Below are 17795 nucleotides of genomic sequence, written 5' to 3' on the forward strand. Positions count from 1 at the left end.
ATGATTTATATATACAGTACCAGTCAAAAGTTTGGACACACCTACTAATTCAAAAGGTTTTTCTTTATTTTTATATCGTAGACTAATATTGAAGACGTCAAAACTATGAAATAAGATATGGAATTATGTCGTAACCAAAGAAGTGTAAAACAAATCAAAACATATTATAGATTCTTCAAAGTAGCCTCCCTTTGCCTTGATGACAGCTTTTGGCATTCTCTCAACCATCTTCATGAGGAATGATTTCCAACAGTCTTGAAGGAGTTCCCACATATTCTGAGCACTTGTTGGCTGCTTTTCCTTCACTCTGCGGTCCAACTCATCCCAAACCATCTCAATTAGGTTGAGGTCAGGTGATAGTGGAGGCCAAGTCATCTGATGCATCACTCCATCACTCTCCTTGGTCAAATAACCCTTACACAGTCTGGAGGTGTGCTTTGGGTCATTGTCCTGATGAAAAACAAATGATAGTTCACTAAGCGCAAACCAGATGGGATGGCGTATCATTGCAGAATGTTGTGGTATCCATGCAGGTTAAGCATGCCTTGAATTCTAAATAAATCACTGACAGTGTCACCAGCAAAGCACCCCTACACCACCTCCTCCATGCTTCACTGTGGGAACTACACATGCAGAGATCATCCGTTCACCTACTCTGCGTCTCACAAAGACACGGTGGTTGGAACCAAAAATCTCAAATTTAGACTCATCAGACCAAAAGGACAGATTTCCACCTGTCTAATGTCCATTGCTCGTGTTTCATGGCCCAAACAAGTCTCTTCTTCTTATTGGTGTCCTTTAGTAGTGGTTTCTTTGTAGCAATTCCACCATGAAGGCCTGATTCACGCAGTCTCCTCCAAATAGTTGATATTGAGATATGTGGGCGGCAGGTAGCCAAGTGGTTAGAGCGTTGTGCCAGTAACCGAAAAGTTATGGATCGAATCCCCGACCTGACAAGGTAAAAATCTGTTGTTCTGCCCCTGAACAAGGCAGTTAACCCACTGTTCCCCGGTAGGCTGTCATTGTAAATAAGAATGTGTTCTTAACTGACTTGACTAGATAAAAAATTTTAATAAGCAATCAGCAATCTGATGTGCAGTTAACTCTAATGAACTTGTCCTCTGCAACAGAGGTAACTCCAGGTATTCCTTTCCTGTGGTGGTCCTCATGCGAGCCAGCTTCATCATAGCGCTTGATGGTTTTTGCGACTGCGCTTGACATTTTCAGGATGGACTGTCCTTCATGTCTTAAAGCAAAGTTTTGCTTTGCTTATTTGAGCTGTTCTTGCCATAATAAGGACTTGGACTTTTACCAAATAGGGCTTCTGTATACCATGTCACAACACAACCGATTGGCTCAAACGATTAAGGAAATAAATTCCACAAATGTACTTTTGACAAGGCACACTTGTTAACTGAAATGCTAAGATGGCCCTCCCAAAGATTTCAATGGCAGAAATATTCCTGACACCTTTGCGACAATTGTGCACTAAGATCTGAATGAAACATTGAGTAAAGAATACAATGAAGCCACAAAATAAGACCACTAACTTTCCAAGGTTGGAGTTAAGTTAAGTACTGAGCCCAGGTCCTTTCGTGTTTATAAAATAAAAAAAAGCAGTGCAAGAAGTTCTCTTTTCTCAGATGCTCATGTGATTGTTCTGTCAATCACTCAGAGTCCCACTGTTCTAGGACCCGGTAGGGTTGTCAGATACCAGTATTGCGATACTCAAAAAGGTTTCTTGGCAAGGAAACAAAACATGAAGCGGACAACATTTCAGAGGAAAACAATCCTAATGTTGGAAATAAGAAGCCTTAGGTTGTCACCCAGAATCACATGTATTTATTTTCTAAGCTATAGGTACATTACATTTGACATCAAGCAGTTATTTTTTTTAAAGGACCAAAGCGTTTAGTCTGCTTTGTGTTTTCCTATGGAAAAATCCAGAATTGTGGCAGATACATTAAGCCCTGTCACTCTCCGCTTCTCATTACACAGACTTGGTGACATACAGTCAGACTGCAATGCCTCAAAGGGCAGAAGCAAGATGTTCTTTAGAAACTGCTTAAATTACCATACGGTAGGACCTCAGAGATATGAACACTTCAAGAATGGAGGAAGATCGCTGATCAGAACACTGAAATATTTAACTTAAAAATTCACTTACCTTTATGTAAACATGCAATCAATATTTATTATACATTTTAATTTAGGCCTAGATCAATACTGTAAATGTCTGATGTGCTTCAGCACACACAAGCAGCATTTACATTCAGGGCCTAAAATGTACTTTTTGTTTCACTAGCCACTGTGGCAGGTAGATATAAAATCTACCAGACACTCAACATTTTTTTACCAGCTAAAATGTTACAATATCTCACTATAATTAAACCAACAAAACTGATGAGCATGCTCTGTAATGTATCTAAAACAATTACATGTATTTCTAGTAATAAGTAAACGTGGTATATTATTACATTTATTTTATTTTTTCTTTGAAATATCAAAGACGAGACAAAAATGTTCACCTTCCCTTTTACCATGGTAAAAGACTCATTTGTTCCTGTGAAATGGGATAGGCTATATAGGATTCGTAGTTCTTTGACGGAGATTAATTTACCAGCTATGAAACAAAAAACTGCACTCATCATCAAAATACTTTGAAAACAGCTCCTGTAGCATTTATTTTACTATAAATGTGATCATACTTGACTGTGAAATGCTCACACTGTGGGGCCCTGATCACCAGCCAACGTGCCTGGTGAAAAATACATTTACCTGCCATTGCCAAAATATGTCTGTCTGTAGCCTACAGAAGTCCGTTTTTTTTGTTGCATTTAATATATGTCCCATGTCCATAGTCTAAAACTCAGATTCCTATCTCTGTTGTCCTATTGCATATGGGGGGATGCAGGTATAGGTAAAAGAGCTGTACTCACGTCGTCATTCTGTTGGGACTCCTGCATGATAAACTCTCGTACCATAGAGGGGTTGTACTCCACCAGATAGGAGAAGATATCGGTGGCTGCGCCACGCACCTGCACATCATCCATACCCTGATGGCATGCACACACACACACACACAATATTCACAACATAAATCACAGAAGACAATGGAATCGAATATGAAGAAACAGAACAGAGTAGAATAACATCGTAAAAGATAGCTAACAAATACAAAGCAGTGAGTTTGAGTACAATATTCCATCCATGTAGATCTAAAATAACTGTGTAGGTAATTGGTATAAGCAATAAGGTCCACCTTGCCCTGAAATAGGCTAGGTGGAATTTACACACGTGCCGAGGGGTTATGAGGTAGGGGCTAGGGCTTGTGTGTGTGGGCACTCACCAGTATAACCTCTAGTGCAGGGAGAATTCCCATGTTTGACAGAGTCTTGAAGAAGGTGTCTCTGTTTTGAGGTTGTAATGTTTGTGAGAAGGCGCAGAACTCCTTTAGGAAGTTTACCTGCGGGGAAAACAATGCTTTGTGTTAGTCATTGGCTAACTAACTTGGCTCCCGAGTGGCACAGCGGTCTACAGCACTGCATCTCAGTGCTAGAGACGTCACTACAGACACCCTGGTTCCAATCCAGGCTGTATCACAACCAGCCGTGATTGGGAGTCCCACAGGGCGGTGCACAATTGGCCCAGCGTCGTCCGGGTTTGGCCATTGCAAATAAGAATTTCTTAACTGACTTGCCTAGTTAAATACAGGTTAAATAAAATTAAAATAGGACCATCCTAAGTAAGACTTTTTGGCATCATCCTCAATTATTTCATTTGCATCTCATTTGCTATGTGCTTCTTTTTTATTGTCTAATGCAGTGTCTCCAAGCGCAGTTTTGTTTTCACCCTAGCACTAACACAGCTGATTCAACTTAAGCAGGCAGGGGTGTCAAACTCATTCCATGGACGTCCGAGTGTCTGCTGGTTTTTGTTATTTCCTTTCAATTCTTGTCCAATTAAGACCTAGACAGCCAGGTGACGGGAGTTCCTAACTAATCAATCACCTTAAATGATTGATCAAGTACAAGGGAAAACCTGCAAACACTCCATGGAATGTGTTTGACACCCCTTAACTAAAGGCTTAATGATGAGTTGATCATTTGAATGAAGTGTGTGTGTGCAAGGGAAAAAAACAAAACATGTGCTGCACCCCCTTTGGATTCCCAGGACCAGGATTGGGAAGCATAAGGATGTGCAACTCTCCTTTCATGAACGATTCGATACGCATCTAGATACATGGGCTCCGATGCAGGAACGATACATTTTACTTTGAAACGATTCGGTTTGATTAGGGGAACTAACTGATGAGATTCTGCATGAACCCATTATTTTTCCATTTCAAATTAATATCTGCTGCTGATGGGAGCTTAGCAGCTGGATCTGTCTGAGATGACTTCTCTAATGCACTACCCGACTTTCAAAATCCTAACATCACTGAGTCTCTCACCTTAAATGACAGTCATTCATGTACTTTTTTGTCTTGTCAACGTAGTGGTGCACACACTATCCCCTCTGGGACAGACGGGGTGTCACACACACACGACAAGATTCTTCAATTAGTCGTGAGGATTCTCCATACCACCATTCTGTCTCACGAACACAATGACTTGTGATTACATATTAGCTACGTTAACAACGAGTGGTGGCTCAAAGCAGCCTCATAAAAGTTTTCAGTCAGAGATTCATGGTTGACACAGAGTTGAAATTTGTAGCCAACATTTTGAATAACACTGAAAATTTGACACTTTGCCTTTGGTTAAAGGCAAGTACAAACACCAGTGGTGGAAAGAAAAAGTACCCAATTGTCATACTTGGGTAAAAGTAAAGATACCTTAATAGAAAATGACTCAAATAAAAGTCACATAGTAAAATTCTACTTGAGTAAAAGTATTTGGTTTAAAATATACTTAAGTATCAAAAGTAAATGTAATTGCTAAAATATACTTAAGTACTAAAAGTAGAAATAATAAAAAAGTCCTTATATTAAGAAAACTAGAAGACACAATTGTCTTGTTTTTTTAAATTTACGAATAGCCAGGGGCACACTCCAGTATTCAGACATAATTTACAAACAAAGCATGTGTGTTTAGTGAGTCCGCCAGATCAGAGGCAGTAGGGATGTTCTGTTGATAAGTGTGCATTTTACAATTTTCCTGTCCTGCTAAGCATTCAAAATGTAACAAGTACTTTTAGGTGTCAAGGAAAATGTATGTAGTAAAAGTACAATATTTTCTTAAAGAATGTAGTGAAGTAAAAGTAGTTCAAAATATAAATAGTAAAGTACAGATACCCCAAAATTCTACTTTAGTACTTTCAAATATTTTTTACTTAAGTACTTTACATTACTGACAAAGGCATACTTGGTGTCCTTGATTCTACACATTCTGGGTGAAGCGAAACCAATGCCAATAAAATCAAATTTATTTATAAAGCCCTTCTTACATCAGCTGATATCTCAAAGTGCTGTACAGAAACCCAGCCTAAAACCCCAAACAGCAAGCAATGCAGGAGTAGAAGCACGGTTTGAAATCAAACAGGTTAGAAAATATCGGGACGTCTCGGACTTCTCAAAGACAGGAGTGGTAGCCCTCAGATCGCGTGTCAGTGACGGCCGCGCGTCTCAAGTTGGCAACAACATAGGGAATTTGTCTCCGATCTCAAAAACTTGTCTGGGACAGCTTTTGTAGGGGACTAAAGTGTGTAGTGTACTTTTGGCTTAAGCTGCGTGGCCCTCAGTGTGTGTGTGTGTGTGTAGGCACCTGAGCTGAGCCATAGGGCAGGCTGAGCATCTACCACCCCACTATCAGATATGGGGTGGGGGCAATATAGGCTTTTGTCCCCCACTTTTTTTTCCTGAAATCACCATCACCCACTGATTAACTTGACATTTCTACAGATTAAACATTTTGAGAGCTAGTACTATCTTCACAAATGTAACCAATTAATAAAAGGCAACTTTGGATCTTACCCTGTCTTTTATCCCAATCTGACCAATGAATGTGACCATGCACAGCTCACAAAAATGATTGATGACCTTTATAAAATTACCCTGTTCGGGTAAAAAGGACCAAATGCACTGTTTAAAGCAAAACAACCAAAACTACATCTTATGGCGAACCTGAACAATCTAAATACAATCTTAATGATTGAAAACTCCAATCAGCAGTTGGATGTGAGTTGTGTCCACTCCGGTAAGCTACACAACACTGGTAAAAAACGTTTTCTACAGTGCAATTGGTAAAGGTAACAATGACTCAGCAAATTACGTTGGTTGTCACTCAAATAATAAAACCCATGATTTGACAATGCAAAAGCCATTTTACAAGCATCAATTCTGAAGGTGCCCCGCAGATGTACAAATAGCCTAGAACAGGGATAGGCCTACCTCTCGTTGGGGTGAGCAGCTGTCTCGCGCACCGTGCGGCGTGCTCACTCTTAATGTTTGAATGGGTTATCTGACCGATGCATGCTTCACATTTGGATGGGATTGGGATCCCGCAGACCGATGCACTTGTATCTTAAACATTGGAACTGAGGACCGATGAGGACCAATGCGGACCGAGTGAATCGTTACATCCCTAGAAACATAGGTCTAATAAACACTTCTAGGCCTATGGAAACTTTGCAGTATTTTGTATTATTTCTTACCATTGTTAGCCCAGAAAATCTGAAGTGTTATTACATACAGCCGGGAAGAAAAACTACAGTGTGTAAGGAAGGTGGTGATATTTGTCAGGTATAAAAAAAAACAACAGTTGTGCCTGCGCTGCTGTCAGTTGGCGTACCAGTTCGTGTCTCTTGTCATCATCGGTAGCCTCATCTGTGAGCTGTGCAAAGAGGTCTGTCAGGAACTTCTCGTCGTCCTGAGCGAGGGAGGAGGGGAGAGAAAAAAAGAAGAGAAGATGAAAGATGGACACTGATATACTGCCAATTTTTTGTTTTGACTCCCAAATGTCTATGGTTGGAAAGGGGTAAGCTGATCCTAGAGCTGTGCCTATGAAGGCAACTTCTAGCTTTTGCTTCCATCACTGCACTATAGTGTTCAATTTCAGACATTTTGGCAGTTGGTCTACTGATGTTTAGCTGTCCCACCATGCCCGACTCCCTGGGGTTGTTTCAGTAGGCACAAAACAGGAGAAAACATTTTGAAAAACAGGAGGTACTATCTGTCCTTGTCCAATAGGAACACTCATGATTTTTTAGTTGAAAACATTTGTTTTTTGTGCCTTCTGAACACAACCCTGACTTGCAGGTGACAGACTGGCCAGGTTAGAGCCATGAGAGGACATTCAAAACAGAAGCCTCTAGATAAAGGACCTTTGAGAAGTCCTTATGACAGTTTTACCATGTTTCGTTTCAGTCAGACCTTCACATACAGCTACACACTCTATCGTGTTAACCAGTCTTGTTGTTTAGCTGATTTTTTTTTAAATTTTATGTTTTGTGACAGAAAATGAAAATGTGCTTTTTTTAATTGGACATGCCCAGCTGCGGCCTTCCTGCTTCCGTCCATTTGGTGCCTGATGAGCACGAGCTATAGACGGATTGGCTGACAACGTCACGAAAATTATGTGAGCACATCCATGGGGTCGGAAGTCGTGCTTTGTTATGGATTCTGAATTGTCAGATGGCTAGCCAAAATGACAAGAAGCTGCCATGTGGGGAATCGTAGGTGGCTCGTTTCAGCTAGTTTTATCTTGTTCTTGCTTTGAGGTGTTGACTGATTTTCTGTCAACATTAATATGGCAACAACAAAAAAATACTACCTTGCTAACCAACAACTGAGACAAGTACACATTGTGGAAATGTATACTGAACAAAAATATAAACATTATGCAACAATTTCAATATTTTTACTGAGTTACAGTTCATATGGAAAATCTGTCAATTTAGATGAATTCATTAGGCTCTAATCTATGGATTTCACATGACTGGGAATACAGATACGGATCTTTGGTCACAGATACCCAGTGGTAGATAAAGTACCCACTTGACATATTTCAGTATTTTTACTTAAGTGCTTTACACCACTGCAGATACCTTTTAGAAAAATAACAAAATAGGGTCGTGGATCACAAAAACAGTCAGTATCTGGTGTGACCACCATTTGCCTCATGCAGCACGATCTCCTTCACACAGAGTTGATCACGCTGTTGACTGTGGCCTGTGAAATGTTGTCCCACTCCTTTTCAATGGCTGTGCAAAGTTGCTGATATTGGCAGGAACTGGAATACATGTCGATCCAGAGCATCCCAAACATGCTCAATAGGTGACCTGTCTGACTATGCATGCCATGGAAGAACTGGAACATTTTCAGCTTCCAGGAATTGTGTACAGATCCTTGCGATCCATGCATTTTCATGCTGAAACATAAGGTGATGGAGGCGGATGAATGGCACGACAATGGGCCTCAGGATCTCGTCACGGTATCTCTGTGCATTCAAATTGCCATTGATAAAATGTAATTGTGTTCATTGTCCGTAACTTATGCCTGCCCATACCATAACCCCACCGCCACCATGGGGCACTCTGTTCACAACGTTGACATCAGCAAACCGCTCACTCACACAACGCCATACACATGGTCTGCGGCTGTGAGGCCGGTTTGACATACTGCCAAATTCTCTGAAACGTAGAGAAATTAACATTAAATTCTCTTGCAGCAGCTCTGGCTGATATTCCTGCAGTCAGCATGCCAATTGCGCACTCCCTCAAAACTAGAGACATCTGTTGCATTGTGTGACAAATCTACACATTAAAATGGCCTTATTGTCCCCAGCACATGGTGCACCTGTGTAATGATCATGCTGTTTAATCAGCTTGTTGATATGCCACACCTGTCAAGTGTAAAGGAGAAATGCTCACTAACAGGGATGTAAACAAAAGCAATTTGTGCATATGGAACATTTCTGGGATCACTGTTGACAACATGTAAACCACTCTAAACCAACCCAGTCTGTTTTACCCCATTGTTGCGCACACATCAGTTTTGTTGCGAAACAACCAACCTATCTAGGTATCCATCACGCAACGTAACCAAAGATTTTTTATAAGTAACCCAAGATAAACCACGTCTGTTGTTTCCAATGGGAGCAAATTAATCAGTGGGATGAACAAGCAAGGTGGTGGGCAGAGCCAAGATCCTATTTGTGCATTCTTGGATGTATTTGTATATTTCCGTTAAGGAACGCCTACTCTGAAGTGTGCAAGTGCAATAACTCAATTGGCCCTTGCACTCCTAAACAATACACTTTTTTTTTTTTTACTTTAAAAGTCTAAAAAATGTAGTCCACTCTGTTCATAACAAATTCTGGTTTTAGGAATACAAAACTGTATTGAGAAAATTAGCAGAATGTCGGACAAAATAAATCTTCTCCCACTTCTGGCCACTTGGCTTCCTCTCATCACCATATTTGGTGGTGAGTGGAAATGCCAACCCGATGCTTCAGATTTATACAGCCGGTGAAACATCTGGCTCATTGTGCCATCTGTGGGTTAACTCATTTACCAAACACTCTTGCGTTTCCATAGAGATGGCTGTGCACAAACACTTTGGGAAAGAAACAGCGCCCCTTGAGTACACTGATGGTAATCCCATATACCCCAGTATGGTAACGGAACAGTATGAAAATTTGGATTCCTCCCAACCTTACTTGCATGTGTATTCTACTATGCTCCCTATGCCCCCGACCTCACCTGCAGCATACCCACAATCTCCACCTTGTTGAAGAAGATGAACGAGTGCAATGTGGAGAGCATGTTCTCCTCGAACACCGACGGAGTGGGTAGCACCATGTCCTGGATGTACTGCACGCGGTACGTCTGGTGGATCTTGGCCCGCAGCTCAGGGTCACCAATAGGGATGACCTCCTTGAAGCGTGCCGTCTTGGTGAGGAAGTCGCGGTGGCGCCGCGGCAACCCGCCCAGCGCAGGGTCATGCTCCAGGCAGCCAATCACATCCATGATGCACTCCTCAGAGAACATGACCTCGAAGAGGGCCGTGCGGTTTAGCAGGAAGATGCCCTTTACGATCTCGTATAGGTGGTGGAGGCCGTCTGCGTTTTCCAAGTCCTCGCACTGGCGGAAGAGCTCCAGGAGCTTGCGGATGTAGCCCTCGTTCTCCACGGCCAGGGCTAGTTTCTCACGGCGTAAGGGGGAGGGGAGGGAGGAGGCCACGAGCTCGGCGAGCTCCTCAAGGTGGCCCAGCTCGCAGGGAGGGAGTTCGAGGCCTGGGGAGGACATGTCGTCAAAGCGCTCCTCCTCCGACTCGTCCACCAGCTCTTGTGTGATGTCCACAGACGGGTCCTTGCCCTGGACCTGTTGGAGATGGGATGGTGACAGGGAGATAGACACAGAAGTCAAAAATCACATGCACAAACCAATGAGTTATAACACAACATGAGGGACAGAACAGAGAGATACGAGTCAAAACACAATGCATGAAGAAATTAGTTAAACAAGAATGATCCTACTTTTAAACCATACTTTGATTTTTGAAATCAAAGTATCTGCTGTCACTTTGTCAAGTGAGTGCTAACCTATTTACCTTCATTATATCGAATGTTGGGCTTCTAGCTACAAAACAGAGCTGAGCATGATTCACCTTCAACTTATACATACACTGAACTTACACACAAACACACAGGAATATAAGGTTACCAACCTGACAGATTTTCTCCCAGATCTCATCGCAGCCGGCCTTCTCCTGGAAGCTGAGGGCCAGGTCATAGTTCTCAGCCTCCGACCACACTATCAACGTGTCCTGAAGGGAAAAGAGAAGGGAAAAAAACGCTAGCAACGTGTTCATTAGGGCATGCGGTGTCTGGAAACACAAACAGACGTTTCTTATATGACCAGTTCCAGGAATTTCCTCCCAGTTTCAGTCCAGTTCCTTCCATTTGGAGCCTAATGAACATGGCCCAGGTCATAAACCACATTATGCTAGTATTCAAGTGTCTTCATCAAGCAAGTGACTGACCTGTTGTTTCTGGTAGGCTGTGTTTGGGTTGATTTTCGACTCGAGCAGTAGGGAACCTGAGGGATGAGAAAAAACACAGTATGTTATTACACTAACAAGGAACGTGCAGTTAAGCAGTTTGCACAAAGACTTCGAAAGGGGAGGCAGGTTACGGCTACAACAGGACAGTAGAGGTGCTAAATTGGGAGTTGTTTATCTCAGAACCCTCTTTGGGAGGCTGTGAGGACAGTGTGGTTATGTAATGCCACATTCAAAACAACGGGGACCTCGGAAATCTCAGACTTCTGTGCGTTCAAAACAATTGGGAACTCTGGAAAAAATATAGTTCCCGCTGTGAAAACTTGATTTGAATGGTCATCCAACTTGGAATCCCAACTTCTAGAGCTCCGACTTTCCGCCCCGAAGATCATAATTTTTTTTAGAGTTCAGTTGTTTTGAACAAGGCATAAGTGCAAGGCGATGACAGAATTCTTGGACTGAGAAAGTTTACAACAGCGTGATGGCTCAATACAACAGGAGGAAAGAGATGGGGGACATTCCATGATCCAGTCTAGCTATGTTTTTTCATCTTTCAGTGCACATTATGGGGATTCAGGGTTAGTGCCTTGTTTATGAAGTCAAGGGCTTAATGGACCCACACACTAGATAGATATCAAGGCTCATTTCTTGACAGTCTACATAAGAGTACACAAAAGGTACTATAATAGTTTACACAAACGATATAGTTTGTTTACTGATAACTAGTTACGTGTTATCAACAACATGATTCATGAAATGATCAGAACAAAGAGTTTAAACCAATGGTTGTGAGTATTAGAGTAGTAACAATACTTATACCTGACTCACCATCGCTCTCCGCTCGCACCAGCAGAGACATGCCTTTCAGCCTCTCCACATAACCGGAGGAGACGTGTCCCGTACCGCGGTCATCCCATTGTCTGTCCTCGTTGAGAGTATAAACTTTGACTCGGCGGCGGGTATCCGTCATCTTGGCAGGTGGTCGTGACCGCTTTCCCCCGCCGATGTATTTACCTTGCGCCACAAATCTACCGACTGCCTTGTATGAGGATAACTAGATCCACTTTGGCTTTCAAACAGTAGCTAGATTACTTAGGTTTGGCTGTTTGCTAATTGTAACTTCCTACAGATAACTAACCTTAGCTGGCTTCCGCAAAACATGTCTTGCGCAGACTAGAAATGCACGACGCATGATAAACTCGCGCTGTTTAACATACATACAGAAACAGTACAATCAGACTAACGAATAAGTATAACGAGTATGTTTCAATGGTAAACATGCAGGTAAGATCACCTGGCTATATCCTCAGACTTCAGCTACAGTGAGATGATTGTTGTATGCTAGCTACTGTAACGACCGTAGTGGGCTAGCTAGCTGCCTAGCAAGTTAGCTAACTGCCTTGCTACATTAAACATCTTATGAAAACAGTAAATTGTTAAATAGCGACAAATACTATGCACCCGTTATATTATTGCCCGTTTACAACCAGTGTTGTCCAATGTAGCCCCCGACGTTTCGGATCAGCTAGCTAGGTGTCTCTTGATAATACCGTTAGCTGCTAGCTATTTCTTTCCAAAGTGTTCCGCCATGTTCTGGCTCTGGGCCGCCGAGAGACCAGTCTCTCTCCTTACGAGGTATTCTTGCACTCCAAAATTAGGCAGATCAACCAGCTGTAATCGTATAACTCCATCAATATTATGTTTCACATACTAACGTTATTTAACATTAATTTCCATCATATTGCATAGATGATTGCCAACTACCCCCCCTGTGTGCGTTCAGCCATCTTGGGTCCCTTCAGAAAGTACGGGGTTTCCAGCACAGCAACAACAGGGCAGCCTGACAATTTTAAAGCAACAGTACAGTTTTCAAAAGATGAAGACAAGAGCCTGAGCATTGTTTTATTTAACAAGACAAGTCAGTTATTAAGAACAAATTCTTATTTTAACATGACGACTCTGGGCCAATTGTAAGCGGCCCTGCACTTGGTGCAAAAGACAGAATATGAAGAAATATCCAGCGTAAGGAATCATAACTACTACATATACCTAGTAAGCAACAGGAAATTATTTAACATTATTTGTAAGATACTATTTTCAGATTCAGGCTTCCCTGGAGAATGCCATTTTTCATCCTCTGGTAGTTTACCAAATCAAATATGTTCCTCCATCTCTCAATTAATTTGTGAGTCTTAAATGCACTTCATATCAAATCTAATTTTATTTGTCACAAACACATCACAGTGAAATGCTTACTTACAAGCCCTTAACCAGCAATGTAGTTATGAAAATACCTACAAAAAAAGTATGAGATATGAATTGCAAATAATTAAAGAGCAGCAGTAAATAACAATAACGGGGCTATATACAGGGGGTACCGGTACAGAGTTAATGTGCAAATAGTTTGGGTAGCCATTTGATTAGCTGTTCAGGAGTCTTATGGCTTGGGGGTAGAAGATGTTTAGAAGCCTCTTGGACCTAGACTTGGCGCTCCGGTACCGCTTGCCATGCAGTAGCAGAGAGAACAGTCTATGACCAGGGTGGCTGGAGTCTTTGACAATTTTTAGGGCCTTCATCTGACACCGCCTGGTATAGAGGTCCTGGATGGCAGGAATCTTGGCCCCGGTGATGTTCTGTGCTGTACGCACTACCCTCTGTAGTGCCTTGTGATCGGAGGCCGAGCAGTTGCCATATGCTCTTGATGGTGCAGCTGTAAAACCTTTTGAGGATCTGAGGACCCATGCCAAATCTTTTCAGTCTCCTGAGGGCGAATAGGTTATGTCGTGCCCCCTTCACGACTGTCTTGGTGTGCTTGGACCATGTTAGTTTGTTGGTGATGTGGATGCCAAGAAACTTGAAGCTCTCAACCTGCTCCACTACAGTCCCGTCGATAAGAATGGGGGCGTGCTCGGCCCTCCTTTTCCTGTAGTGCACAATCATCTCCTTTGTCTTGATCATGTTGAGGGAGAGGTTGTTGTCCTTTCACCACAAGGTCAGGTCTCTGACCTCCTCCCTATAGGCTGTCTCATTGTTGTCAGTGGTCAGGTCTATCGCTGTTGTCATCAGCAAACTAATGATGGTGTTGAAGTCGTACCTGGCCGTGCAGTCATATGTGAACAGGGAGTACAGGAGGGGACAGAGTACGCACCCTTGAGGGGCCCCCTTGTTGAGGATCAGCGTGGCAGATGTGTTGTTACCTACCCTTACCACCTGGGGGAGGCCCGTCAGGAAGTCCAGGATCCAGTTGCAGAGGGAGGTGTTTAGTCCCAGGGTCCTTAGCTTAGTGATGAGCTTTGAGGGCACTATGGTGTTGAATGCTGAGCTGTAGTCAATGAATAGCATTCTCACATGCGTAGGTGTTCCTTTTGTCCAGGTGTGAAAGGGCAGTGTGGAGTGCAATAGAGATGATGGCGTAGCAGTAGGACGTCTGTTTGTCTTGTCCCGTCCCATGTATATATATATTTCTTTGTATATATTTCGTATCTATTTTTGAAATATTTTTTTTAATCTCAATTTCCATCTACGGACTGAACATACTCTCCTGCAACCCGCCTCACCCAATGTGGTATGGATCTGCTATTTTTTACACTTTAGAACAGGAACCCCCATCAGAGGCTAACCAGCTATCTAGCTACTAGCTAGTAGTCAGTTAGCCACTGCTAGCGGTCATCACCGTTAACTCGGACATCAGCCAGCCTCAACCTGGTCAATTCCTGCTAGTCTGCACAGCGCGATATCAACCCAGAACATATCGGACTGCTTTTTCTCTACCACATCTCCTGAATCCTACCGCAAGCTCTGAACCTTTACACCAGATCACCGCAGCTAGCTAGCTGCTATCCGAGTGGCTACTCCTGGCTAACGTCTCTGTCCCGAAGCAAGCACCAGTTAGCCGGGAGCTAGCCTCAAGCTAGGCCCATCTCCCTGCTAGCTGAAGAGGTCCATCAGACAATTATTGGGCTACAATACCTATTTTGCCAATTGGCCTGGATCCTTCTACTGCCGACACAGAGCCCTGCCAATCCATCACGACTGGTCTACAGACGTAACCGTCCGAGGGGGTTTCAACAGGCTCTTCCGTTGTGACGTCCCCCAAAGGCCCATCTGCTATCCTGCTAGCCCCGGCCCGCTAGCTGTCTGAATCGCCATGTCTCCAGCTCGCCTAGCTACTCACTGGACCCTATGATCACTCGGCTACACATGCCTCTCTCGAATGTCAATATGCCTTGTCTATTGCTGTTTAGGTTAGTGATTATTGTCTTATTTCACTGTAGAGCCTCCAGCCCTGCTCAATATGCCTTAGCTAGCCATTTTGTTCCACCCCCACACATGCGGTGACCTCACCTGGCTTAAATGGTGGCTCTAGAGACAAAACCTCTCTCATCGTCACTCAATGCCTAGGTTTACCTCCACTGTATTCACGTCCGACCATACCCTTGTCTGTACATTATGCCTTGAATCTATTCTTCCACACCCAGAAATCTTCTCCATTTACTCTCTGCTCCGAACGCAGTAGACGACCAGTTCTTATAGCCTTTAGCCGTACCCTTATCCTACTCCTCTTCTGTCCCTCTGGTGATGTAGAGGTTAACCCAGGCCCTGCAGCCCCAAGCTCCACTCTCATTCCCCAGGCGGTCTCATTTGTTGACTTCTGTAACCGTAAAAGCCTTGGTTTCATGCATGTTAACATTAGAAGCCTCCTCCCTAAGTTTGTTTTGTTCACTGCTTAAGCACACTCCTCCAACCCGGATGTCCTAGCCGTGTCTGAATCCTGGCTTAGGAAGGCCACCAAAAATCTTCTAATTTCCATCCCTAAATATAACATTTTCCGACACGATAGAACTGCCAAAGGGGGCGGAGTTGCAATCTACTGCAGAGATAGCTTGCAGAGTTCTGTCACACTATCCAGGTCTGCGCATAAACAATTCGAGCTTCTACTTTCAATATCAACCTTTCCAGAAACAAGTCTCTCACCTTTGCCGCTTGTTATAGACCCCCCTCAGCCCCCAGCTGTGCCCTGGGCACCATATGTGAAATGATTGCCCCCATCTGTCTTCAGAGTTCATACTGTTAGGTGACCTAAACTGGAACATGCTTAACACCCCAGCCGTCCTAGAATCTAAACTAGATGCCCTCAATCTCACACAAATTATCAAGGAACCTACCAGGTACAACCCTAAATCTGTAACCATGTGCACCCTCTTAGATATCATCCTGACCAACTTGCCCTCTAAATACACCTCTGCTGTCTACAACCAGGATCTCAGCGATCATTGCTTGCGTGCGTAATGGTTCTGCGGTCAAACGACCACCCCTCATCACTGTCAAACGCTCCCTAGAACACTTCAGCGAGCACGCCTTTCTAATCGACCTGGCCCGGGTATCCTGGAAAGATATTGACCTCATCCCGTCAGTAGAGGATGCCTGGTTGCTCTTTAAAAGTGCTTTCCTCACCGTCTTAAATAAGCATGCCCCATTCAAAAAATGTAGAACTAAGAACAGATATAGCCCTTGGTTCACCCCAGACTTGACTCCCCTTGACCAGCACAAAAACATCCTGTGACGTTCTGCATTAGCATCGAATAGCCCCCGCGATATGCAACTTTTCAGGGAAGTCAGGAACCAATATAGTCAGTCAGTTTTTTAAACAGAAATTTGCATCCTGTAGCACTAATTCCAAATAGTTTGGGACACTGAAGTCCATGGAGAATAAGAGCACCTCCTCCCAGCTGCCCACTGCACTGAGGATGGGAAACACTGTCACCACCGATAAATCTACTATAAACGATAATTTCAATAAGCATTTTTCTACAGCTGGCCATTCTTTCCACCTGGCTACCCCTACCCCGGCAACATCTCAGCACCCCCTGCAGCAACTTGCCCCCCCCAAAACCCAGACAGCTGATGTTCTGCTAGAGCTACAAAATCTGGATCCCTACAAATCAGCTGGGATAGGCAATCTGGACCCTCTCTTACGAAAATTATCCACCGAAATTGTTGAAACCCCTATTACTAGCCTATTCAACCTTTCGTATCGTCCGAGATCCCCAAAGATTGGAAAGCTGTTGCGGTCATCCCCCACTTCAAAGGAGGAGACACTCTAGACCCAAACTGTTATAGACCTATATCCATCCTGCCTTTCTAAAATCTTCGAAAGCCAAGTTAAAACAGATCACCAACAATTTCGAATCCCACCGTACCTTCTCCACTATGTAATCTGGTCTCAGATGCACCTCAGCCATGCTCAAAGTCCTAAACGATATCATAACCGCCATCGATAAAAGACAGTACTATGCAGCCGTCTTCATTGTCCTGGCCAAGGCTTTCGACTCTGTGAATCACCGCTTTCTTATCGGCAGACTCAATTGCCTTGGCTTCTCAAATGACTGCCTCGCCTGGTTCACCAACTACTTCTTATATAGAGTTCAGTGTGTCAAATCGGAAGGCCTGTTGTCCGGACCTCTGGCAGTCTCTATGGGGGTGCCACAGGGTTCAAATCTCAAGCATACATCTGTATATATCAATGATGTCGCTCTTACTGCTGGTGATTCTCTGATCCACCTCTACGCAGACGACACCATTCTGTATACATCTGGCCCTTCTTTGGACACTGTGCAAACAAACCTCCAAACGAGCTTCAATGCCATACAACACTCCATCCGAGGCCTCCAACTGCAAGTAAAACTAAGTGCATGCTCTTCAACCGATTGCTGCCCGCACCCTCCTACCCGACTAGCTCTGGACGGTTCTGACTTAGAATATGTGGACAACTACAAATACCTAGGTGTCTGGT

At 43.4% G+C, this 17795-nt stretch overlaps 1 protein-coding gene across 7 annotated transcripts in view; it reads right to left on the bottom strand.

The window, feature by feature from the left end:
• The window catches only part of LOC106607635 (serine/threonine-protein phosphatase 4 regulatory subunit 3), a 33997-nt gene extending 21178 nt beyond the window's left edge, over positions 1 to 12819 (bottom strand). For 5 of the 7 annotated variants that reach the window (XR_001329239.2, XR_001329238.2, XM_014204772.2 and 2 more), the window contains exons 1-7: positions 11822 to 12819; positions 10985 to 11040; positions 10670 to 10768; positions 9703 to 10323; positions 6792 to 6869; positions 3350 to 3466; positions 2940 to 3056 (exon numbers count right to left, since the gene is read on the bottom strand). Coding sequence is in view for 5 of the 7 variants with exons in the window: in XM_014204772.2 (XP_014060247.2) it covers positions 2940 to 3056; positions 3350 to 3466; positions 6792 to 6869; positions 9703 to 10323; positions 10670 to 10768; positions 10985 to 11040; positions 11822 to 11972 (1239 nt within the window). In the remaining 2 variants the exon portion in view is untranslated. The remainder of the gene's footprint in view (positions 1 to 2939; positions 3057 to 3349; positions 3467 to 6791; positions 6870 to 9702; positions 10324 to 10669; positions 10769 to 10984; positions 11041 to 11821) is intronic. The other 2 variants (XM_014204773.2, XM_014204774.2) reach the window with 2 other exon arrangements.
• Between the last annotated feature and the right edge of the window lie 4976 nt (positions 12820 to 17795).

This window comes from Salmo salar, chromosome ssa06 (genome assembly GCF_905237065.1).
Source record: "Salmo salar chromosome ssa06, Ssal_v3.1, whole genome shotgun sequence".
NCBI classification, from domain to species: domain Eukaryota; kingdom Metazoa; phylum Chordata; class Actinopteri; order Salmoniformes; family Salmonidae; genus Salmo; species Salmo salar.